The sequence below is a fragment of the Pelophylax lessonae genome (genome assembly GCF_965119305.1).
Source record: "Pelophylax lessonae genome assembly, chromosome: 4".
In the NCBI taxonomy this organism is placed as follows: domain Eukaryota; kingdom Metazoa; phylum Chordata; class Amphibia; order Anura; family Ranidae; genus Pelophylax; species Pelophylax lessonae.
The window spans coordinates 200361764-200388471 of record NC_138771.1 but is presented as its reverse complement, the minus strand read 5'-3'; the positions used below and the strand labels follow the sequence as shown (position 1 = coordinate 200388471).

Genomic DNA, 26708 nt, shown 5'->3' with positions numbered 1-26708 from the left:
CTAAAATGTGAAAGAATAGAATAGAACAGAAAAAGCAGCCAATTCTATTCGGTGTCCCCGCTGTGTGTAACAAATTGCAAATAATCAAAAAAATCGGCGCTAATTCGTAAATAGTGCAAATATGATAGTGCAAATATGATAGATCCATCAATGAACATATGGTGCAAGTAAAAATCAAAAAAACGTATAATACCAAAAATGATGAGAATCCAAAATAACTAAAGTGCATACAAAATATATAATAATGATAACAGTGTTCAGTTTGGTGAAGTAAGTGACATGTGCACAAAAGGATTCTATGGAGTCCAAACAAAATAAAAACAAATTGTGTAAAGGTACAAGAAAGTATCTGTCAGTAGCCAAGTGTCTGAAATGGTGATTCCTCAAATAAACATGATTCCAACGTAGTATTACTGGCAAGTATCATGTGTCACTCATACACAAAGCAGAAATGTGTGCAATGGCCGCTCACCTTAATGCACACCCAAATGAGTGTGTTTAGAATCTCCTTAAGGTATAGCACGGACTCCTTGTGCCACGGGGTGGATAGTGGGATCTCCAATAGGACACCTTTTTTCCTCCTGACAGCCTCAATCCATGGGGCAATCTTTATTCGTGATCCTCCGATATATAGATGTATCTCATAGGGGTAATCAAATATAGGCCATCATGGTGCAGTATTTTGAAACATAGATTTTAATGATAGTAAAAACTTACATGTAAACGGCCGTAACCGGAAGTTGTGCTTTCATACCCCATCTGCGGTCAGCGCTTGTTCTCTAACTTCTATGTAAGTTTTTACTATCATTAAAATCTATGTTTGGAAATACTGAACCATGATGGCCTATATTTGATTACCCATATGAGATACATCTATATCTACAGCCCTGAATCTCTTTAAGAGCATGGACCCCTCTAAAGCTAATAAAGTGTGAGGCTTAAAGCAGTAGTAAACCCAAACGCATACATTTTTTATATTGCAGCTAACCAATTCTTAGATGTGATGGCTGGTTTCCTTTTTTAGTCTTTCTTTCTTCTATTTTCATCTGGTGATCTAACTAGCAAGTCTGTTTTTCAAAAGCCCAAGCTCTCCAGCAGAATGCATCAGTTTACATGGATGAGCTATACCACTTAACGCTGGCAGGAGTGATTAAGATGATCCCAAAAGGAAAAACAAATGCTGTAACTGATTATAAAGTGTGAGCTGGGGTTTGGTTTCAATTTATTAGTGTACTTTATGCTGCTAATACATTTTACACTACCCTCCTTCCAGACCGACAATGCTCCTGTTTGCTGTGTCTCCTGATCTCATTCATCCAGAGTTGTGTCTCACTAATGCAAGAGAGGTGTGTAACTGGCTGCAATATAATACACTTTTGGTTTTGGGTTTAATCATTTAAAATCATGAACGGAAAGGTCTTTCTCTGCTAAAACCTTGGGAATAAAAACAAAAATTATGTTGCTCTGCTTTGGGTAATTCTGGACCATTAAGCATTAAATTTGTAAATCATTGAACAAGACTTAGTTGAAGTGAGTGGCAACATGATAACCCGTTTTTCATAGAATATAGAATTGTCTTTTTCATATTAGGAGGTTCAAAAAATGATTGGATACATTTAACGGTATAGTGGAGAATCCCTTTAGGGATTCACAATACTGATAGTAAATGGATTATTTTATGGCTGGACATACTGGGGGATTTACTAAAACTGGTGCACACAGAATCTGGTGCAGCTCTGCATAGTAACCAATCAGCTTCCAGCTTTTATTGTCAAAGGTTACTTGAACAAGCTGAAGTTAGAAGCTGATTGGTTACTATGCACAGCTCAGCTGCACAAGATTCTGAGTGCTCCAGTTTTAGTAAACCATTCCCAGTGTCAGCTCTTTCGACTGTCTATATTCTGGGTAACACGATGCGGAGTGCAAGCACACATTTGGTAAACCTCTTCATGTGACATTTCTCTGTAACTTGACTGTTATTGATATTTTTAATAGTGTCATCAAGGGCTACTATAAGTATTATGTTAATATGATCTACATAGATTAAATCTGACCTGTCCTCGCCACATAAACCACATTAGTGTATTGAAATCATTAGATAAGCATGTGTCAAGCTGATTTTTGTTTAAAAATAGAAGTGAACTTTCCATTCTCTGATCTGTAAAACTACAGGGTCAGCTTTCTTTTTACACTAATATAGATCTGTTGAATCCTGCCAGACTGTGTCTCTTTCCCTTTACAGTGTAGTCTAATATTGAACAAGGATTAAACAACTAAACCAAGAAAAAAAAGTAAAGGTCAGATCATGACATCATAACCAAAGGATTTTTACTATACATATACTACATGATTACGGAATATCGGTAAATGGCTTTTCTGATATTAAATTGATATACAGTACCTTAAAAAAGTATTCATACCACTTGAAATTTTCCACATATTGTCATTAACTACCAAAATTGTAAATGTTCTTTATTGGTCTTTTTTATGTGATAGACCAAAACAAAGTGGCACATAATTGTGAAGTGAAAAGAAAATGATAAATGGTTTTCAACATTTTTTTTACAAATAAATATCTGAAAAGCCTTGCATTTTTTATTCAACCCCTTACTCTGATACCCCTAAAAAAAACTAGCAGAACCAATTGCCGTTAGAAGTCACCTAATTAGTATATAGAGTCCACCTGTGTGTAATTTAATCTCAGTATAAATACAGCTGTTCTGTAAAACCTTCAGAGGTTTGTTAGAGAACTTTAGGTAACAAACAGCATCATGAAGGCCAGGAAACACACCAGACAGGTCAGGGATAAAGTTGTGGAAAAGTTTAAAGCAGGGTTAGGTTATAAACAAGTATCCCAAGCTTTGAATAATTCACAGAGCAGTGTTCGAATCATCATCCGAAAATGGAAAGAGTATGACACAGCAGCAAACCTACAAAGACATGGCTATCCATCTAAACTGACAGGCTGGGCAAGGAGAGCATTAACCATAGAAGCAGTCAAGGGGCCAATAGTAAATATGGAGGAGCTGCAGAGGTCCACAGCTCAGGTGGGATAATCTGTTCACAGGACAACTATTGGTCATGCAATCCCCAAATCTGGCCTTTATTAAAGAGTGGTAAGAGGAAAGCCATTGTTGAAAGAAAGCCATAAGAATTACTATTTTCAGTTTGAGAGATGCCATGTGGGGGACACAGCAAACACGTGGAAGAAGGTGCTGTGGTCAGATGAGACCAAAATTGAACTTTTTTGGCCTAAAAGCAAAACACTGTGTGTGGCGGAAAACCAACACTGCACATCACCCTGAACACACCATTCCCACCGTTCAACATGGTTGTGGCAGCATCATGATGTGGGGATGCTTTTCTTCAGCAGGGACATGGAAGCTGGTCAGAGTTGATGGGAAGATGAATAAAGCCAAATACAGGGAAATCTTAGAAGAAAACCTGTTAGAGTCTGCAAAAGACTTGAGACTGGGGCAGAGGTTCACCTTCCAGCAGGACAACGATCCTAAACATACAGCCAGAGCTACAATGAAATGGTTTAGCTCAAAGCATATACACAGATGCTCTCCATCCAAACTGACAGAGCTTGAGCTATGTCAAGCGATGTGCAAAGCTGGTAGACACATACCCAAACAGACTTGCAGCTGTAATTGCAGTGGAAGGTGGTTCTACAAGGTATTGAGGGGTGCTGAATACAAATGCACGCCACACTTTTCAGATATTTGTAAAAAATGTTGAAAACCATTTATCATTTTCCTTCCACTTCACAATTATGTGCCATTTTGTGTTGGTCTATCACATAAAATCCCAATAAAATACATTTATGTTTTTGGTTGTAACATGACAAAATGTGGAAAATTGCAAGGGGTATGAATACTTTTTCAAGGCATTGTACTGCAGAGCCTAGAGTGACAATGGGTTGGTTTAAGTGGATGATAAAATTTCTCTTAAACCGTTAAACCGATAATCACAAAATTTGAGAAACTTGTGCGACCCCCTCCTGAACAATATAAGGTCACATGCCCTCAACATGGAAGGGGGAGGGGGGGGCAGGTACCTTGCAAGGATACATCCATTGTACATCACATCATCCAGCAATGCAGGTCCATATCATTCACAATGTTCAACGATCATAAAATTTAAAAAAAAAATTGCCAATAAATTACTGTTCCTGTAAGGGAACAGTAATGGCAGGGTCTCTCAGGTGATGTCACTGTCCAAGTATGGACCTGACAATGTACAGTGGGAAACCTCGCAGCATTTAAGGATGGAATCCTCTGCTCCCGACTGTAAGGATTAAGATGTCTGCAAGTAAGCTGAGATAAGGGATTAAGTGGTAGTCAAGTCTTGGTCAGGTTTTCACTTCTTGGGATCCAAGAACCGCCACACATCTTGGTAAATCAATTCCGAGAAGCCTGTACAGATCGTTCTTTCTCCTTAGAACTTGCAGTGCCACTAGTGTTGGGAAGGTTGTCCCACTCCTCCATTCTTCTGAGCAAGACTTCCTCAATATTTTCTGTGACACTAAAGCAGTATTTCCTAAGACTATCACGTCTGGGAGAAGGATTTCTGATATCCAAGCGTCAAACGGTAAACTACCTTATTGCCACCATTATCAAACAAAATGGTTCGAGTTTCTTCTTCTCCAGCACCATAAAAAGGTCTGCATCCTTTCATCTGGAACAGGACATCGCCCTTCCAGCATGTCCAAACTGAAATATCTAAGTCACCACAAGCTTGGGTAGTGGACTCAATTTGGAAGAAATACATGGCAGTGGCCCCTCTCTAGAAGGTCAGACAGTGGCCTCTCCATGCCTGGCGGTATCAGAAGACTTTCACTGTCCACTAGGATGATGGCATCATCTTGGCCCAAAGTAGCCTAGGGGGCTTATTAGGCAAAGATGAATCTATCAATCTAGTGCAGAGCCCACTTTATCAGACAGGTGGCGTGCTCATGGGCAGAATTCATAGGTCGAGAATTATTTTTACAGGATACCAATTGGCTTCATATACTAAAAGCCATTTTTAATCTATTACAAATTTAATCAAGCAACATTGGAAACAGGGGAGTTGACTTCAGTTCTAAATGAGTTTAAAGATATGTTGATTAAAACACTTCAGCATGGCCCTCCCATATGGGTTGTGTTGGCGTGCTATATCCCATACGTGTATGCTGTCATGCTTGTGTCAGGAAAATGGAAAATTTTGTACTTGCCTGACGACAGTAATTTTCCTTTCCTGGTGCATAAGCCTGACAGCATACAGGTCCCTCCCTTGGGGGTTTTGCATTTGAGTATAGTTACGAGAATGCCGCCTGAGGGGAGGCGACTTATTTATATGGTATAACCAGTCCTGATTGGGCAAGGGGTGGAGCCTATACCCATACGTGTATGCTGTCATGCTTATGCATCAGGAAAGGAAAATTACCATCAGGTAAGTATAAAATCTTTAGTTTAGAATAATGCTAGTATGTCTTGGGGGGTAGTGGCCTGCTATTTTCTGGCACAGAATTGGATTGCTAATCTTCTGTCACAGAACTAGTATCTGGCATAAGTGGTATAGAACGCTCCTCTTGCACAATTGGCACTTTTGGGGAGCGGGGGGGGGGGGTAGGAGCAGGTACCTGATTTTGACAGGTACCTGCTCCCACTTCTGTTCCCGAGCACCACGTTCTCCTCCCTCCCCCTGCAGTTTTCTGGGACACTGACAGGTCCCAGTAAACTGCATCCACAAATCCAGGATGCGCCGCATGACTTACGCATGTGCAGTGGGCACCCGGCTGTGATGCCGCAAGCTGTCACAGCCGGGTGCCCATAGTAAAGATGCCGGCGATGCCGAGGGAGGACAGAGGATAAAGACGGCTGTGGGGTGAGCTCACTGCTCAAACGTAGGACAGGTGAGTGGCTGTTTTTTTTAAAAGTCAAAAGCTACACTTTTTGTAGCTGCTGACTTCGTTTTTTATAGGTGGCTGGAGCTCCTCTTTAAATGCATCATCCAAAACTTGTTTCTGCTGTAAGTGTAATGCTTACCAAAGAGAAGGCCGATGAGTTATGGAAAGGAGGCTTATCCCAGCATCTTTGGCAGCTTGAAATATCTTTCCTTCAACGTCTATGCTCACAGCGCTGGTGCACTCATCTAGCAAAGCATATTGTGGCCTTTTGTTGGAGAAATGAAAAAAATAAATAAGATGCACAGATATGCCTACTTATACAGTATATGGTACATTCATTTTCAGTAATGGCTCCACAAGTAACCTACCAAACAACTTTGACTTATCCAACCAACTCCTTTATGAAATTACATGCTGTAGGGGTCTTCTAAGCCTCTCCTCAGTGCTTAGTTACAGGTCTATAATTATTTTTGCTTTTTATTCATATACAGTGCCCTGAAAAAGTATTAATACCCCTTGAAATTTTTCACATTTTGTCATGTTACAACCAAAAACGTAAATGTATTTTATTGGGATTTTATGTTATAGACCAACAGAAAGTGGCACATAATTGTGAAGTCGAAGGAAAATGATAAATGGTTTTCAAATTTTTCTTACAAATGAATATCTGAAGTGTGGCGTGCATTTGTATTCAGTCCCTTTACTCTGATACCCCTAGCTAAAATCTAGTGGAACCAATTGCCTTCAGAAGTCACCTATTTAGTAAATAGAGTCCACCTGTGTGTAATTTAATCTCAGTATAAATACAACTGTTCTGTGAAGCCCTCAGAGGTTTGTTAGAGAACCTTAATGAACAAACCGCATCATGAAGGCCAAGGAACACACCAGACAGGTCAGGGATAAAGTTATGGAGAAGTTTAAAGTAGGATTAGGTTATAAAAAAAAAAATATCCCAAGCTTTGAACATCTCACTAAGCACTGTTCAATCCAATAACGGAAATTGGGAAAGAGTATGGCACAACTGCAAACCTACCATGACATGGCCGTTCACCTAAACGGACAGATCAAGCAAAGAGCATTAATCAGAAGGAGCTGCAGAGATCCACAGTTTTATTAGTTGTGCACGCCACAAATCTGGCCTTTATGGAAGAGTGGCAAGAAGAAAGCCATTGTTGAAAGAAAGCTCTAAAGTCCTGCTTGCAGCTTGCAAGAAGCCATGTGGGGGACACAGCAAACCTGTGACAGAAGGTGCTCTGGTCAGATGAGATCAAAATTTAAATTGTTTGGCGGAAAACTAACACTGCACATCATCCTGAACACACCATTCCCACCATGAAACATGGTGGAGCATCATGTTGTGGAGATGATTTTCTTCAACACGGAAGCTGGTCAGAGTTAATGGGAAGATGGAGTAAAAAAAGGCAATCTTAGAAGAAAACCTGTTAGAGTCTGCAAAAGACTTGAGACTAGGGTGGAGGTTCACCTCCCAGTAAGACAACGACCCTAAACCTACAGTCAGAGCTACAATAGAATGGTTTAGATCAAAGAATAATTGTAATAATAATAATACTCTAATTGAGAATCTGTAGCAAGAGTGCAAGAGTTGAAAATTGCTGTTCACAGACACTCTCTATCCAATCCGACAGAGCTTGAGCTATTTTGCAATGAAGAATGGGCAACAGTTTTACTCTCTAGATGTGCAAAGCTGGTAGAGACATCCCAAGACTTGCAGCTGTAATTGCAGAGAAAGGTGGTTCTACAAAGTATTGACTCAGGGAGGCTAAATACAAATGCACGCCACAATTTTCAAATACTTATTTGTGAAAATTTTTGAAAACCATTTATCATTTTCCTTCTACTTCACAATTATGTGCCACTTTGTGTTGGTCTATCACATAAAATCCCAATAAAAATAAAATACATTTATGTTTTGGTCGTACCATGACAAAATGTGGAAAATTGCAAGGTACTATAGTATTTCTATGAGATAGAACAAACATATAAACAAAAAATTAAAAGGCCACTGTTTGTGCTTGGCTAAGCTCAAGCTGCTCATCCATTTTCATGCAGAGGAAACATATATAAATGGAGAGAGCCCTTTAAAGAAATACAATAAACATATAAGCAAGTAGAGAGCCTATAATTCTCATTTGGGCATAATTAACAGAAATGTAATACTTAGATCCAATGATTGTGCATGAACTACAACATGCAAGGCCCCAAAAGAATTTGCTATCCACTGTTTACAACATTTTTTGTCTCTGCCACCCGTTTGGCACCATGGCCTTCCTTTTGCCACCTATTAAAATAACACTGGGTATATTTAAAGGTGATGTAAACTCTCACATATACCCAGTGAAGTGAACATCTTTAAATACACAGAGATTAAACAAATCTCCCTACATTAGTTTTATTTGTATATCTGCAGTCTTCAGCTTTCTACACTGTTTAGAAAATGAACATTGTGTTAGAAATTTTTCTTCCTGTTCTAGCACTGAGTGTGAAGTTTTGGCAAACACTGTGTGACAGCTGGTTGGAGGAAAGCCCCCCCCCCCTCCACATAGAGGAACATAGAAACATGCAAAGCTGTACTGCGAATAGACCAGCTCTCTGCTAATCTATATCTACGCACCCACCTGACACAAATTTCCAGCTACTTTTATCTCCTGTGTTAGAGAACTTGTCAGAAGTTATCATGCTGATAACATGGGAATGGAGCAGCAGAAAGACATGGGACTTCGGGCTTTGGAGAGAGATAAGTAAATACTACATGGAATTTGACCTGGGCACATATATCTGAATGGGGTTTACATTCACTTTAATGTCAATTTACGCATTCAGAAAGGAACAAGTAGTTTCACCATTACCACTATAAGTATAGGTGTAAAGGCTTCAATTTCACTTTCTTTTCCTCTAACAATATGGAACAATCTGGACCCAATGCCCAAGGTAATATTTGTTCACCTAAGCAGACGTTTTCCTTAATCTTCGTTCTCCTCCCAATTAACACATCATAGCATTGCCTTTTCATGTTAGTGTGAAAAAACAAAAAATGATTTTCCTTGGCTACATTAGGGCACATCCAAATAACCTGACTCTTCCTATTCACATTTATAGACGGATATTAAGGGGCATCCAGTACAAGTGCACATGCATAGGTCACCCCAGAGGCCAAACTAGGACACACCTATGCAGATAGACTCTATCTCTACAGTTATGTCTGTCTATATCTGAAATTATTTTATATTCTCTCTGTGAAGTATTAGTTTTTCTTTTGTTCAATGCAAAATATGTGTTTACATTATTACATAGTTCTGCTAGCATTACCAGTTCCATCCTAAATACGTGTATACTGCTTATTTATTATTTAACCTATCTACAGCATTTCTATTAATCCAGAAGCTGTGGGATACTGGTTTTAATTTTTTGCAGAGCCTCAAGTTATTTTCATATTCTCTGCGGTCAGCTACTAACAGCATAAAAAATAATGATTAGGCAATGCAGACTGCAAAACAATTTCTTAGCATTATGTGTAATTACATTTATATTAGGCAGTAGAAATACATTATACATACTTGTGGTAGAACATTCGTGCCATGCCCATCCTTTGCTTCTCACCTCCTGACAAGACATCCTTCCAGTCTGAAACTGCATCCCATCCTGCAAATATAGAAGTAAAATAATGACATTTTATAAGCTAGTAACTGCAGTTTTACATAATGCTCTATTAGGCTTATTTAATAAAGCAGTGTAACAAGCAATGATGGGGTAAACCAGTGGTCTCCAAACAACGGCCCAGGGACACTATTCACTATTCCACCAACAATGGGGGCATATTTCTTGCCACTGACACAAACATTGGGGCACTATTCCTCCCACTGATACCATTGATGGGCACTATTGCTCCCACTGACACCAACGATGGGGCACTGTTCCTCCTAGTAACACCACCAATAGGAGCATAATTCCTGCCACTGATGATGTCAGTAGGAGGAATAGTGCCCCATCATTGGTATCAGTGGCAGGATTTATGCTCCTATTGGTGGTGTTAGTGGGAGGAATAGTGCCCCATCGATGGTGTCAGTGGGGGAAGGGGGGGAGAGGGCCCCATCATTGGTATCAGTGGGGGATGGAAGGAACAGTACTATTCCCCCCCCCCCCCTCACTGACACCAACGGTAGGGCACTGCCCCCCCCTCACTGACCCCAAGGATGAGGCACTATTCCTCCCACTAACACAACCAATAGGGGCTCTATTCCTCCCACTAACACCACCAATAGGAGCACTATTCCTCCCACTGACACCAATGATGGGGGACTATTCTTCCCACTGACACCAATGATGGGGCACTATTCCTTCCACTGACACCAGCGATGAGGATTTATTCTTTTCACTAAAAATGTGGCATTGTTTTATTCCAACTGTAACATTTTCTACTACCACTGGCCAAAGTCTGCTCCCCCAATGTCTGAAGGACAGTAAACTGGCCTCTTCTTTAGAAAGTTTAAAGACTCCTTATGTAAACTAATTTAATTGCATTTTAATGTCAAGATCCAGCCATATGTCTAACTGGCAGCTGGCACAGCCTCTCTGCACACCAATGAGAGCCTGAGCCAGCTGCTCCTGCCCCTTCCACAGCCCAGTGCTCCAGTAAGTGACTGATGGTCACCGACTCTCTGCTCACTGAAAAATGAAAGCGGAGCTATTCGTGGCCTCTGAAGCAGTATCGCACTAATAATGCATCCATCTACGTGACTATGAATGTGTTTTTTTTTTTGTTTGTTTGTTTCTTAATTCCACACTTCTCTTATAATATTAACTCCTGTAAATCTCTTTATATTAGACAAAAAGGGAGGTAGGATCTACTGCATGACACTGTGCTGCCAATCTTACACAGATCTTCCTAACATGGGGAAGAGAGTGAGCAATATGTGCTGCTGCTTCTTCACTATCAAATCACAGGTCCTTTAAAGGACACGAAGTGAGCCATTTTAGAAAAACGGTCCACCACGACAAACATGGCTGAGCACCCTTTAGATGTTGGTAGTTCTACAACAAAGTCCATTAAAATCATCCTCCAGGGTCTATCAGGGACAGGAAGGGGCCTAAGTAAACCCCAGGTCTTATTTCTGTTACTCCTGTTACGAATACAAATGGTGCAAGAACTTTCTTACAATCCTTGTCCAAATTAGGCCACCAGAACAGGCGCTGTACCAGATCTGTGGTCCTATGAACTCCGAAATGTCCTGCCAAGGGCAATATCTTATCCCCAGACCACAGTAAGCCTTCTCTTGCAGCTAGCGTTGTCCCAGGTGGAGAGGGAGCCCCCAAAGCGGCCTGCTTGATTTGTGACAAGAGATCCATTTGAAGCAACAAAAAGTTTCCTGCAGATAATATAGTATCTGAAGTAGGTAGATCTTTGGAGTCATTAAATATTCGGGACAAAGCATCAAGTCTGACATTCTTTGATTTTGGCCTGTAGGTTATATGAAACATAAATCTTGAAGAAAAAAAAAGTACCCACCTGGCCTGACGTGGCTTCAAACGTTTGGCTGCCTGCAAATACTCCACATTCTTGTGATCTGCATAAATCAAAATGGGATTCGCTGCCCCCTCTAAGAGGTACCTCCATTCTTCCAGAGCCAATCTGATTGCAAGCAGTTCATGATCACCCACATTGTAGTTTCTCTCAGCAGGGGACATTTTATGTGAAAAAAACGCCACTGGGTGTAACAAAGTCTTTGGGCCCTGGCGTTGTGACAGAACTGCCCCTACTGCGTTTTTGGATGTGTCTACTTCCAAGACAAAGGATAACGCTGGATCTGGGTGGCTCAGAATGGGTGCTGATGTTAGGAGTCCCTTTAGAGTCTCAAAAGCAGCATGTGCTTCAGGTGACCAACAGAACCAAATTCCCTGCTTGGTCAATTGAGTGATGGGAGAGATAATGGCAGAAAACCCCTTAATAAATTTCCGATAGAAATTTGCAAATCCGACAAAGCGTTTGACTCCCTTCTTGCCTGATGGTGCAGGCCACTCTAATATGGCAGAAACTTTCTGTGGGTCCATTTTGATACCTTCAGTAGAGTGCCCAAATCTGGTACGAAAGGCTGTTTTCCACTCATCTCCTTCTCAAACACGTACTAGATTATAAGCTCCGGGTAAATCCAGCTTGGTAAACACTGTTGCAGATCTAAGTCTCTGGAACAATTCTGGAACTAACGGAAGAGGATACTGGTTCTTGACTGTAATTTTATTCAACTCACGGGAATCCACACAGGGCCGGAGAGAGTGGTCTACCTGCCCCTGCTGGTGACGTAGAGGGATGGATGAAGCCTTTACTCAAGCTGTCATCTATGTACTCTTTCAATGTCTCTAGTTCACGTTCAGGCAGAGGAAAAATGTGTCCAAATGGAATTTCAGCCCCAGGCAGCAACTCAATTGGGCAGTCGTACGATCTGTGAGGCGGAAGTGTGTCAGCTCCGCATTTGCTAAATACGTCCAAGAAGTCATGGTAAACTGCTGGGATGACTTGGTGTAATTCAACATCAGAGTCCAAGCATAGTAAGAGCAGTGGTGGAGCTGAAGGTCCTGGGAGGCAGTGTTCATGACAATATGAAGATTGAAAGTCCACTTCGCCAGTCACCCAGTCAATACTGGGGTCATGTGCCTGTAGCCAGGGTATACACAAAATGACTGGAAACGGAGGGGACGAAATAGCATCCAAACATAACAGTTCCTTGTGACCAGATGGTGAGGTCAGGACTGGCAAAGGTATAGTCTCTTGAGTGACTGTTCCAGATCTTATGCTGGAACCATCGGCCAGATATACCGAAAGTCCCTGGGCCTTGGGCTGCAAAGGTATCTGATGCTGAGTGGCAAAAGCCAGATCAACAAAGCAGCTGCAGGCTCCTGAGTCAATTATAGTGGAGACTGGAACGGTTCTTTCCGAAATCTGGAACGAGATAGGGAGAGCAACATGATTGGAACTAGAAAGCACTGGTGGCAGATTAACAGGTAAGATGGTCAGACACTTACGTGCCTTTGCTGGACAGTTCCGCACATAGTGCCCCGCTTCTCCGCAGTAGAGGCATAGGTTGTTCTGCCGGAGGCGTTCGTTGACGTTCTTCAGACGTTAGAGAGGTGCGTAGTAGCCCCAATTGCATTGGCTCAGGTTCATCAGCTGTGGGTGAGGCAGGAAAGGCTGAAGCCATGTTTGCTGGTGGCGGAGCTTTAGGCAGCATCCATATGTGACGGGCTTGACTGGAGGACCTTTCCCACCTTCGTTCCCTGAGGCGGCGATCAATCTGAATAGAGAGATTAATAATTCCTTCCAGTGGGCTGGGTACCCCTACACAAGCCAGTTCATCCTTTAAGGGTTCAGCTAGGCTCAGGCGGAACTGGTAAAGCAAAGCAGCGTCATTCCAGTCTGTCACATAATCTTCCACTGCCCTGCGGCCTTGCTGAAGTGAGTGAAGGGCTGCCTCTGCTGATGCGGAGCGCTGTGGATCATCGTAGAGTTGTGCCATAATGTCAAAAAAAGAGAGTCAGGAGGGACAGCTTGGCATCGTTTTTCTCCAGCAGATGGTGAGCCCAGGCTTGAGGTTCGCCTTGAAGAAATGATATGACGAACCCCACCTTGGTTGCCTCTAAGGGGAAGGTGTAAGGTTGTAAAGCAAAATATAATCCAAATGAGTTGCCAAATGCACGGAAATTGCTACGATCACCAGAAAATCTCTCAGGCGTAGGAACTCTGGGTTCTGGAGGCAGCTGCAGGTCCGTGGGTGCAGCTGTGGCTCCCGAAGAAGCAACTGAAATAGCAGGAGTCACATCAGTCACTGAAGTGTCTGCAGGAAGTGTCTGGATGCGGTTTTCCAGTTGAGCGTACCCCTCTTGTAGGTCCTTAATGGCTTGTGACAATGCTGTGATGTGTCAGCAGATCTCATCCAGGGGAGATGGCCTTATGGTACTGTCACATACCTGGAGATGGAGCCTGACATGGAGAGGAAGACGATCTCTTACACCTCCAAGCTGGTACCCCTGATAATGTAAACAGGAGGCACAGAAGCCTGGAGTGGTGAAGGCTGCAGATTGTGAGGTCCGTGCGTACTTGGATGCAGGCTGGATCGTGACACAGGGCAGCAGGTACTTGGCAGGCTGGCGGGTGGCAGACAACAGGTACTTGGCAGACTGGCTGGTCACAGGCAGCAGATGCTTAGCAGGCTGGCAGGTCACAGGCAGCAGACACTTGGCAGGCTGGCAGGAAGCAGACAGCAGGAATAAGGATGGCCGGTTACACAGCAGGGTCAGGCAAGCCAGGTCTGTCACTAGCAGGCACGTCAGGAACAGGGCAGAAGGCAGCACAGTAGTCAGGTTCAGACGGGATCAGGACGACAACAGAGTTTAAACACCAAGAACAGGAAACAGGAAACAGAACGTGTAGACCATAAGGCAAGATACTAGTCCAGCAGAGGTGTTTTATATAGGCCACTTGGCACCACTTAGTGATGGGCGTGGACGATGAACAGAAATTCTCTGTCCATAGGCTTGGCTAATAGGCTTTCTCCGTTGGCTAACAAACATTCTCGGTCTGCACATAACTATGTGCCTGGGCTTACCTTCTTCTTCCGTGACATATATACTGTATATATATATATATATATATATATATATATATATAAAATAAAAAAATGTTAAACTAAATTTTTCCTTTTTTAATAAGTGATCTATCCTATAACCTCATAATTCTCAGCTGCATACGAGACTTAGGAAGGTGGGGGAGGAGAAGCCACAATACACTGATCTTTGCAGTGAGTGGCTGTTTGAGAGGGAGGGGTGTCAGCGAAAGTCTTATCATTGGAGGACAGGCAGGCTGTTCTCCCTGCACAGCCAGAAAACTGACCATGCTGAGATGGATGTGTTTCTATGCCTAGCATGGTCAGTTTATATTAGGAAAGCAGGGAGACTGGAAGAAGCACCAGGTATTTTCACTCAAACGAAGAAATGCAATAAACAGTATACTTTTTAACACAAGTATGTGATATAACAGGCACATATCAGGAATATGAAATGTTGGGATAAAATTCACTTTTAATATGGATTTGTCCCCAACCATCCCCCATTTGTAGCTATAACAGCCTCCACTCTCTTGACAAGGCTTTGCATAATATTTTTTTAGTCTGCCTGTAAGAACTTGCAAAAAGTACAGATGTGAGGTCAGCTATTGTTTTTGGAAGAATATCTGGCTCACAACTAGTGTGTCAATTAATTCCAAAACAAACCAATAGGGTGACCAGCAGCCAAAAAAGCGTATGTCCATATAATCTGTGGGGATGACAGAGATTTCTGTGGCATCTTCTAATTTAGGATGGATGGGAAAAGCTTAATTGCAGATGAACAGCTCCTACACTGTCTATATATACATACAGTATGGCGGCATTCAAGCTCAAAACCCTGCTGAAATATGAATGTCTCTGCTTACTTTGTGTCTTTATTAAATGCTACTCCAGTGCTATTTAGGTATATAGTTGGCTGACAGAGACTGAGCCTGATAAAATTATGTTTATAGTTATACAGATGCATCTCATAATTAGAATGACATCAAAAAGTTAATTTTATTTCAGTAAATCAATTTAATTAAAAAAGCATGAAGTGCTCTAGAATTTCCTGGTAAAGGGCTGCGCTGACTTTGGACTTGATAAAACACAGTTAACAAACACTAGCAGATGACATGGCTCCCCAAATCCCCACAGACTGTGGAAAATGTTGCATTTCATATGGAAATCAAGGTCCCAGAGTCTGGAGGAAGAGAGGAGAGGCACAGAATCCAATGAGGTCCAGTGTGAAGTTTCCACAGTCAGTGATGATTTGGGGAGCCATGTCATCTGCTGGCGTTCGTCCACTGTGTTTTATCAAGTCCAAAGTCAGTGCAGCCCTCTACCAGGAAATTCTACAGCACTTCATGCTTCCCTTTGCTGACCAGTTTTATGGAGATGCAGATTTAATTTTCCAGCAGGACTTGGCACTTGCCCACACTGCAAAAAATTACCAGTACCTGATTTATGATCCTGCTATCACTGTGCTTGATTTGCCAGCAAACCTGCCTGACCTAAACCCCATAGAGAATCCCTGGGGTATTGTCAAGAGGAAGATGAGAGACACCAGACCCAACAATGCAGAAGAGCTGAAGGCTGCTATTAAAGATATCTGGGCTTCCATAACACCTCAGCAGTGCCACAGGCTAATCGCCTCCATGCCACGCTGCATTGATGCAGTATTTCATTCAAAAGGAGCACCGACCAAGTATTGAGTGCATACTATACTGTACATGAACATCCTTTTCAGTAAGCCAACATTTCTGTATTAAAAATCCTTTTTTTTTTTTTTTTTTTTACTGGGCTTATGTAATCTAAATTTCTGAGATACTGAATATTGGGTTTTCACTAGCTGTAAGCCGTAATCATCAAAAAGAAATTATTGAAATATATCACTCTGTGCGTAATGTACCTATACAAAATATGAGTTTTATTTTTTGAATTGAATTCCTGAAATTATTTTTGATGATATTCTAATTTTATGAGATGCACCTGTATATTTTCTGAATTATGGAATTTACTTGTAGGAGCTTTTAATATTTAAAGAATTCAATAAACAATATTCAATAATTCTATAAAATGTACATCTGTGAACAAAATCAGTTTGCCAAATGTAAATGTCATGTACCTCCTTCTCGTTGCACTATATGGTTAAGATGTACAATGTCAAGAATACATTCCAGATCTTTGTCCCGGTACCCTTTTTCATGCATATCTTCCACAGAGTCAGGATAAATTACTTGATCCCTTAGAGTTCCTACTGACATGTACGGCCTGTAAAACAATGATCTGGTTAGAAAATGTACTGCAATTTGGATGTAAACCATCAATAAAATCGTTATATTTACAGAAAGTTACCTGAAATATATTAAAAATGTATATGCCCCGTGGACTGGTAAATACCTTGTAAAAAAACAGCAACTAAAGTATTTGTAGCTGCTGATTTTTAATTTTTACATAACTGGGTGAAGTTTCTCTTTAAGAAGTTTCCAGATAGAATCCAAATACAACTAACTTGTGCCTACCTAACTTTGTTTTTTTTTTTCATATGATTTGGATATATCCTACAAGGCTCTTTTAAATACCAATAAGAACAATTATGTATCACCCGTGATACTTTTTTTTTTTTTTTATCATCTGCACTAACATCCAAATTTTCAGGACATGCTATTGGGGGGTGCATCCCCTTCAAGGTCCAAGCAGTACTCAAAAGTATAACCGACAGTACTCAACTGTTCTTGTTGCAAGTGTAAGAATGAATATGGCTATTGAATAATTGGAGAGTTATGATTACTTATCATGCTTATAATTGTTTGGTGTGAAAAATGTCTAAAGGCTTATATTGTACAAATCATTTATTTATAAAAAATTCCTGAGATAGAAGAGATTTTATTAATTGATCATTTTTATTACAGAGTAATAAAATTTAACATATCAAAGATATAATTTACCTCTTCCTTACATTGAAATAGGAAAATAGTTATATGATATGGTCAAAGATTAGTTAAATAAATTTATAAACTTGAAGGAAGAAAATCTTTAATACATCATTTGGACGGAAAACTAACTAAAATTAATAAATAATATAATGATTTATAGTCTCTTGATGGAATGAAATAGTTACATTTTTCACAGGAAAATCTCCGGGTTTTGGAGAAGTACCTATGTACATTGTGGTCAGGGAATAGAGCCAAGATGGAGAACATGACATATTTGACATAATATATTTAACATAACCTACGGTTGTAGCGTGCCTAAACCGTCGTTCGGGCAGGCCTGTAAAAATAAAGAGGGCCCGCCAAGAAGGAAGAAAGAAGGGAATGTTGTAGAAAGGGGCAGAGGTGGGTGGGATGACGAAACCCTGCAGCAGCCCAGAAGAGGCGGGGGGCCCGACCTTAAATAGGCGGCTCCTCCCCCTCCCACAACTCCAGGCTCCGCCTGGCCATTTGTGGTCAGGGAATAGAGCCAAGATGGAGAACATGACATATTTGACATAATATATTTAACATAACCTACGGTTGTAGCGTGCCTAAACCGTCGTTCGGGCAGGCCTGTAAAAATAAAGAGGGCAAAAGAGAGAGCGTGTAAGTATCTTTGAATATATGTGCATCGTAGCAAGTGCGTCGTATCCCAACGGAAAGGAGACGCAACGGAAGGTTATTAGGCTGGACTCTGAATGTCTGTCTGAGCTCGCTGTCTGCTTGGGGTATGTAACAGCTGTAAGCGGACAATTTCCACCGTCCCAGCCTCTTGATGAAGTGCACTGGAATACTGTGGCTGAAGGCCATCAATGCTGCCCCTAAGCAGAAAAGAATGACTGGTGAAGGCGAGATCGCACCCCCACTTGCCCAGCGGGGTTCTCAAGCACTTGATGAACCTGGGCATGGCGAAAGGCCTGCAGTGAAGGCTCAGCAGGGGAGCGACCCTGACCTACCCTGCCAAAACCTGGATAAGGATTGCCCAGCAACTGGACTGAGCACCAATCGTGGTGAGAGGGACATCATGATATGTTGACTGGTGGCCCCAGGTTGAGTGGTCTTGGACTGTAGATGTGTCAGGACAAAATAATCGTTCATCTTGACTACGCCTGCCCTCCTCGACATGAGGCGGTACTCCCAGTGAACTCGTTTGGCTGCAGGAACGCGTGGAAGGGTGGATAAATGACTGTCTTGATGTTAACGTTGGTCCCTGCCTTGAACAATTTAGTGACCACCACGTTGGATAAAGCCCGGAACCTGCTGCCGTCGATAGGTTGACGAAACGTGGGCTTGCGGCCTTCCAACCGAAGGATGCCTTGCAAAGTTCTTGGTGGGACTTGGCACCATGAATGTACCGTGACCGGAGGTACGTGTTGATGATATGAAACTGTACTCCAGAGAGGTAGAGTTTAATGGTACTGTGCGCCAGATTTAAGATTTAAATGGCAAAAGAAGAAAATGCCACGATGATGTTTAAAGACGATGGATCCAAAAAAAAAAAAAAAGGTAATGACCTCCGTGATGAACCTGACGAAGATGGTCAGACTCACGCGAAAGAGCGTCTGGCATTGGCGAAAGTGCCAACTGGGCTAGCCTGTGCCGGTGGGCCATGAGAACAGCTAAACCAGGATGAGTTCCTAGAACGGTGGTAGATCATTCTGAACTCCCTCTGCCGTGGGATGTGCCTGGAAGAGGACCTATAAATTGGAACGAGAAAGGCCAGCAGCCGCTGTGTTGAGAATGCCTGGCACGTGTTCACAGCCAAGTGGAAGTGCAAAGTGGAGGCCAGCCAAGAGGACCTCCTGACACGACTCATGAAGGTGAGGGAGGAGAACCACCCCTCTTTAAAGGTGACGCCTGTGGTCATATTGTCGGTGAAGCACTTGCAGTTTGGCCCGACCAAAGGCACAACCCCCCCCCTTTCCCTGGCAGCTGCCACAATGGGGGAAATCTCAAAGAAAGGGGGCCCGAAGTGGAGTTGAAAGATGGCAGATTTGAGGTTACTGGCGGTCAAATACCCCTGAGCCACCTGTTGCCCCAGAAAACCGCGAACCCGGCATGGCCCGCCACGTCAGTCCATGAACACTGGAGAGTGGTCTGTGAATGGCGGAATGAACAAGTATATGCCACTCCAGTGGGGTGGAAAAAAAGGGGAGCAGTTAGCGCAGGCCGGTGGAGCGAGCCCGACGAAGTAGCGGCAGAACAACCCCAATCTGCTCAGGTGTTGAACTGGGCGAACGCGGCCGCCTTGGCCGAAAAACTATGGTAATCGTGGAAAGCCAGGCCCCCATGCTGGTGCCCCAAATCAACCACCTTGTGCAAATACGAATGCAAATTCCTCCCTAAGGCTTGGGAAAAGAAATTCAATCGTGTCCCTGTGTGGTCCAAGAGCCAACACAAACTCGGGGATGGACCATTCCTTGTCCAACCTGGGGTCAATGGCCTTGGTTACCATGGCGAGGTCGCCGCGGTTACAGGTCTAACTTCCTATGGCGTCCTGGGGTGCAAGCAACAGGGTCATGGGATTAACGTCCCTGCCCTCCAGGATGTCTTACTTGACGCTGAGAGAATGTTGGTGAGATAATGTGAGCCATGGAGGCCGGGGAGGCAAGAGTGCCTGCGACGACACACTGGGAGACAGCAAGCGCGACAACCTGGGAAGGAAACCCAGGGATGCCAAGGGAGCAGGAGCGAGAGTTTCTAAATTGCTCTATCCTTGATGATGGAAGACGAGATGGAAGACGAGATGGATGCCATGCCGTGTGATGTGCACGATACTCTGTCCGGGGCTAAGGCATTGCGCACATTGCTCCGCGAGCCGGACCCAAAACTGCGGAACTGGACTGGACGTCAATATCCTTAAAGGTACAGCCTTCCCGGCGGTGGCCGAAAACTGACTTCCTCTCCCATCTCAATACGGTGGCGATCTTTGGGATGGACGTGACCTTGACGGGCTAGGGCTTGTCAAGACTTGGGGAGGAACTGTCCCCTATGCCTGAGTATGTGAGATCCTGGAAAACATGAAGGAAAAAAGGTCATGGGACATAAGCAGACGAAAACGTTTCACTGGCGGGCGTGACCCCCCACCCCCCCAAAAGTTTTTTTTTTCGGAGATCGGTACTGGAGAGTGGGACATGAGGCCCTGACTAACCCACCACAGGTAGAGGCGCTGTCTATGAGTTGGCCCTGAGCTGTGCCAAGTAATGAAATGGCGGGGTGTAGGCCTCTGGAAGGTGACGCCCTCTCTACACTAGCGGGGTAACCGAGACGCTAGCTATGATTTGGGCCAATGGGTGTAGTACCTCCGCGTGAGGATGGGTGTTGGTCTCGGGCTAGCTGTGAAAGTGACCTATTTAGCTCCCCCCCCCTCCCCCAAGCCAGGTGATTATGGAAGGAGTATGACCAAGTGAGACAGTATGCCTGTGATAACCTGTGAGGGGTCTGAAAGGCTTGGCTGCACGTCCAATTAAGTTTGTGCGTGCCGCCTGTATGGGTGAAAGAGTGGTTGGCGCCTTGAAGTGAGATGACATAAGCGCCTGACTCAACCGCTGACATGCCCTGCGGACGCCAACCCTAAGCGTGTCGAGCGGGGCTGTACGTAAGAGCCCAGCAGAACCTGCGACTGAGGGAAGGACAGGGAGTACGTGTTTTCTCCAGGATATGAACCAGGTATGTGGTTGGAGCGTGTCTTGCGTGTGTCAAGGCCCCGGGGCAACGGCCGGAGGCCCGAGTGAGGGGGTGAGAGTGTGATCCCTCGCTGAGGTAAGTGACAGGCTTCTGTGGCCGATCTGCCTCTGGAAGGGGGGGGGGGGGCTGGCACATGGCCGGATTTCCCCTACTGATGACCTCTGTGTACAAGGAATGTCTTGCTTTTGGTGCTGCAAATCTTCAAAGATGTATTGCCATTTTTTTGAACCCAGTGAAGCTCACAGGAGGATTACCAGCTCTACTCCCATGATTCTCCCACCTGCGGTCCGCATGGCCACGGCACCAGGTATCAGCCCCCCCCGTTGCCAGGACGTGAAACAAGGATTGTGGCTAGGAGCGTGTCCTGCGTGTCAAGGCCCCTCAGGCAACAGGCAAGAATCCAGACGATGTAGGAGCGAAAGGAGAGAGTCGGACTGGGCCCACCCCCTCCCCCCCGAAAGTACGTGTTTACCAGGATGTGGACCAGGAACGAGGTCGGAGCATGTCCTTGCATGTCAAGGTCCCCCAGGCGATAGGCAGGAAGCAAGGCGAGTGGGGTGGGAGTGTGGGATCCCCCCCACGCATGAGGTAAGTAACCAGAAAAGGCGGCTGTGGCCGAACTGCCCCTGAGAGTTGCGACTGAGTGGGAAAAAAAAAAAACACTTTATTATTTTTTCTTTGGAGATGAGGTGCCTGTGGGAAACGACAATAATAAAATGAGACACATACATAAATAAAACCGATTGGTCATGAGACTCAGTATGTATACTCAGCAGAATGCAAAATTATATGTTTTTCCCCATGCATGATCAGTGCTTTGTGAGCCCTCGAACCCTCCCATGGAAAGCAAGGGTGAGACGGGTCAGCCAGGAGGGTGACTGAGCCAGGAAGCTGACCGTGCGGGGATGAGGCTGGTGTCAGTCTGACTAATGTGACAATTAAAAGGCCCAGAGGAGAGAGCCCAAGCGTGGGTAGAACTGCGGTCCGCCCCGCATGAGTGAGGGAGCCCGAGGAAGTGATGGCCGGTGGTGGGGAACGGAGAGGGGGGGGGGGTCGAGCCACGACCCCGCCGCCGCACTTGCGGCTGCAGGGTGACTGCTGGCCGACCCGGAAGCTAATGATGCTGCTGGTGAGCGGCGAGTGGGACTAAACAACTGATGGGCGAGTGTTAGCGTGCGGGGACCCGGGGATGGCGTAAACCCCCTGGCGCCGCCTGCCCCACGAGGGAGGTCGCGGACCGCCTCTTGGCAGGTGCAATAAGCACGGTCACTGACAGGAATAAAAGAGGGGGGCAACGGGGGGGATGGTGGGCGGCAGGTGGTGAGGATGAAAAGGGGGGAGACCGAGCCACAGCCTCCCCCCTCAGTGTACCTGGATGCCGGGTGCCTGCTGGCCGACCCGGAAGCGTCCTCCTGGTGCTCTTGCTGAGGGAGAGCCGGAAATTGGAGGAAGCTGGAAACGGCCAAGAGGTGGGAAGCATGCACAACCTAGTAGGAGAAGTTTGGCAAGCCTCCCCTCCCCGGGGGGAGTACCCACAACCGGAGCAGTGTAGGTCCGGGACTTCGCAGCCTGGAAGCAGGTGACGTCATCCCCCGGCGCCGCAATCGCCACGAGGGAGACCGCCCCAAGCGCTGGGAGGTGGACCCGGCGAGGGACGGAAAAGAGAGAGAAGGAAGGGAGCGGGAGCGCCCCCCGCGTGGGGAGGTGCTGGCGGGGTGAATGCCGCGGACTGCCCTTCGTGGCGATGTATGTGGGATGTACGGCTGGATGGTGGGGAATGGAGAGGGGAGACCGAGCCACAGCCTCCCCCCTAAGTACTCACAGTAGCGTCCTCCTGGTGCTCTGCTGATAGCAGAGTACTGGAAGACATGGCAGTGGGCGTGACCACGAAACCCTGCAGCAGCCCAGAAGAGGCGGGGGGCCCGACCTTAAAAAGGCCGCTCCTCCCCCTCCCACAACTCCAGGCTCCGCCTGGCCATTTATCTGACATATCCAATTTTATTATTGTTTATTGTATTGTTTGTTATACCTTTGTTTGTATTGTAAAAAAAAAAGATGATCAGGGACATTTCTTATTTAAGATGAATGCAATTTTATTGATTATGGTGCATTGAGGGGAAATTGTTAGAGATTTAAAGTTTAATATTATTTTAAATGTAATATGTTAGTATTGAAGGTTATTTCAATATGTCTTTGTGAAGGACAGAGAAGCAATTTTGCTATGTGTGTATTTCTATTCTAAGTTCCTATGTTAGTATGTTAGGAGGAGTTATGTGTCTTACTATAGATTCAAACCATATATGCAAGAGTGGGTGTTTCTTTTATATTTGGTAATACTACCTTCTTAATACATTCCTTTAGCTGGAGTGATCTTTACATACAGTATAAGCATACACTATGTTAGACGTTCTTCAGAGAGAAAAGACATCCTACACTCTGAAGGTGTATAACATTGGTCATATCTCTCTCTCCTTCTGTCCATTTCTGTTGTTAAATGTTTTATTTTCATTTAAGAAAATAAATCAACTTTTGTATTGTACAAGCTGAGGAGTCTCCAATTTCTACTATGAAAAGAATTTCGAACAGAAACCACTTTACTATAATAATGTGCTCTGCTGCACCCCTACATAAAATGCCTTGCTGCCCCCCAATAAAATGTGCCCTGCTGCCCCTCATGTAATGTGTCCTTCTGCTCCCCTGTATTGTGCTTTGCTGACCCCCTGTTATCTGCCTTGCTGACCTCCTACATACTGTCCTTCTGACTCCCTGTGCTTTGCACTGCGGACACCCTGTAACCTGCCCTGCTGACCCCATGTACACTGCTTATCTCAAGTTCAACCCAGAATTGAGAATCTGTGCAGAAAAAGCAAATACAAGTTTCAAATTAAATAGATATGTTATAATATGTATATATTATAACATATCTTATAATATGTTATAATATGTATTCTATTATTTATTGCTTTTTATAAAAATAATTGTTATATCAACAGTTTGTTGATGACACCAATGTTCCGTGAGCTGTTGATCTATTTCAGGGGTTCCCCGAGATCTCTTTGTCAAGGGTTCCTCCAAGGTTACCCTGCTTTACAAGATCAAAGGAAAGCCAGAGTGATACTGAAGGTAAACCCAAGGAAAAGTGATAATTTTATACAAGATAGTAAAGTTGGATTATATCTGTCTTTAGTAAGAAAACTAGATGGCTGCACCAAATAGCCCAAAGATACAAAGCAGAATGGGCAGTAATGCACCACACGTCCACTGAGAACCAGAATAGGGGAACACTATTGTGACACAAATAATTTAAATGTTAGAAATATTTCCAATGCAACTTGTCACTTTAGGGAATGCCATCAGGCAGATCTTTCCTCATTTTGTTTTAGAGGAATTGAACGGCTGTCTCACTCACAAAGAGGAGGTGATAGGGAGAGAAGGTTACTAGGAAGAGAGGCATGGTGGATTTTTAGACTCAATTCAAGATCTCCTTGGGGTTTAAACCTGAGATGGGATCTAGATCTGCACATACATTAAACTGTCTCTCTCCAGTATCTCTCTTCCCTTTTGGCCTTTTTATAATTTTTCTTTATTATTTTCATAGATTTTTTTATTTAAATTGTTATCTATGTATACTATCATTGTGTAGTTTGTGGATATTAAGTGGCACATACATGGGTTTCCTTAGTGTATATAATACAACTTATTCTAATTTTTGCTAATTGTCTGTAACTAATTGGGACAATGAATGGGAAGAGCCTGTGATATGTAGAGTGACTATATATTTCAAAGTTTTGTGTCTAAATGTAGTTATATAAAAGAAAAGAAAAAGGAGGCGCAAACACCTAGTGCATTACCCGTGGTCACCATAAAAAATGCCAAAAACATACTCAAAGACAAGAAGAATAATAAAATCGCATTACAAGAATCCACCACACATGGAATGGAACATGTCCCTGTAGATAAGACCGCTAACGCGTTTCGGGAGTCAAGCTCCCTTCATCAGAAACGCGTTAGTGGTCCTATCTACAGGGACATGTTCCATTCCATGTGTGGTGGATTCTTGTAATGCAATTTTATTATTCTTCTTGTCTGTGAGAATGTTTTTGGCATTTTATTAAAACATTTTTTATGGTGACCACGGGTAATGCACTAGGTGTTTGCGCCTCCTTTTTATTTTCTTTTATGTACCCATGTTGGAGTTCCCTGCTTGAGAAGAGCAGTACGCCGGTCATCCCCTTTGGAGTGAGCGCTTGGCTGAATCGTTTGTCTAAATGTAGTTATGACTAAGGCCTTATAGGCTGAAACACGTTAACTGATCTTATCAGCAGTTGTGTTCTGTGGTTCCTGAATAAAGATGAAGATTTTTTTAAGAGCAACTACCGGTGTGCGGATCATCTTTCTACATTCAGTTAAACTGCTCGTTAATTGGTGAGCTGTATGGGTAGTAGCACTGCTCCTTCTGTTTGCAGAATGGGCAGTAATACATGAGATAAAATTGAAATGAAGAAGAAATCTGCTCACAAAGCAACATATTCTCTCTCTCTATTGCATTTGTGGTAATTGGGGTTTAGATGGTTTCGTTTGCTTGAGTTAGGCCATAAAGTCAGACCCCTGTAACAATGTGAAATTAAATTATGGAGGTGCACAGAAGATGACCCTTTTGGCTATTAAAGGGTATAATATAAATTTGTAGTGCTTTTTACTTTTTATAATGAATTATTTAGGGCTATATAAAATTATATTATGTTCTCTAGTGTTTTACAGACACATTTCAGGAGATACAGGATGTATAGTCAATCTTTTGCCTGTTCCATTAGTTACATTTTATATAACATTAATATACAAAACTGATATTGCCTTGAATAAATGTTCATGGATTCCTTTAAGATTTAACTAGAATAAATGAAATATGCAGAAATTGTGACAGATCGTGTGTTTTTAGAGCCTCTTTACTACAAAATAGATTTTTGTAGCAGTGAAGAACACATTGACTCATATGGGGAAATGAGGAAGCCTATGATAGCCTAAGCAGCAGTAAGAAGGATTACCCTGTATTGAGGTAATCCTGTTTATATTCTGTTTCTGTGATTTTCCTGGGAGTGAACGTGCAGTGACTCAGCTTTAGACTCAGGTCACATACTGATCTAGTCTTATGCTGTCTTCCTTCATTCAAATTCAAGCTGTGTATAAGGACCTTTATTGAGATTTTACCTCTCAGTAATAAAATAAATCTATTTGTATGCAACATGATTCAGAAGAAATTATAAAATGTATTTTATGATCACTGCCATATAAATGTAACTACAGGCATATTAACAGAATAAAAATTAGGCTACTTATTATTTCTATATCAAACATCAATCAATCAATGTGACAGTACATTTTATTGGTACATCATTTCTAAAAATAAAATGCATCTTATTGTTACAACTTGGCTAAGGAGTTTTACTGTCTCAGGAGTTTATGCAATTGCCACTGTTTAAGTGTTACTAAACCCACAACAGTAAAATCAGTTTATATATGCAGTAAAGTATGCTTGTTGTACCTACTGGGGAACCTAAA

General features: G+C 43.2%; 1 protein-coding gene across 2 annotated transcripts in view; it reads right to left on the bottom strand.

Moving 5' to 3' along the window:
- ABCD2 (ATP binding cassette subfamily D member 2) overlaps positions 1-26708 on the bottom strand; it is a 94051-nt gene that overhangs the window by 2310 nt on the left and 65033 nt on the right. For both annotated transcript variants that reach the window (XM_082254442.1, XM_082254443.1), the window contains exons 7-9: positions 16613-16758; positions 9469-9553; positions 6033-6158 (exon numbers count right to left, since the gene is read on the bottom strand). In XM_082254442.1, the coding sequence (XP_082110568.1) occupies positions 6033-6158; positions 9469-9553; positions 16613-16758 (357 nt within the window). The remainder of the gene's footprint in view (positions 1-6032; positions 6159-9468; positions 9554-16612; positions 16759-26708) is intronic.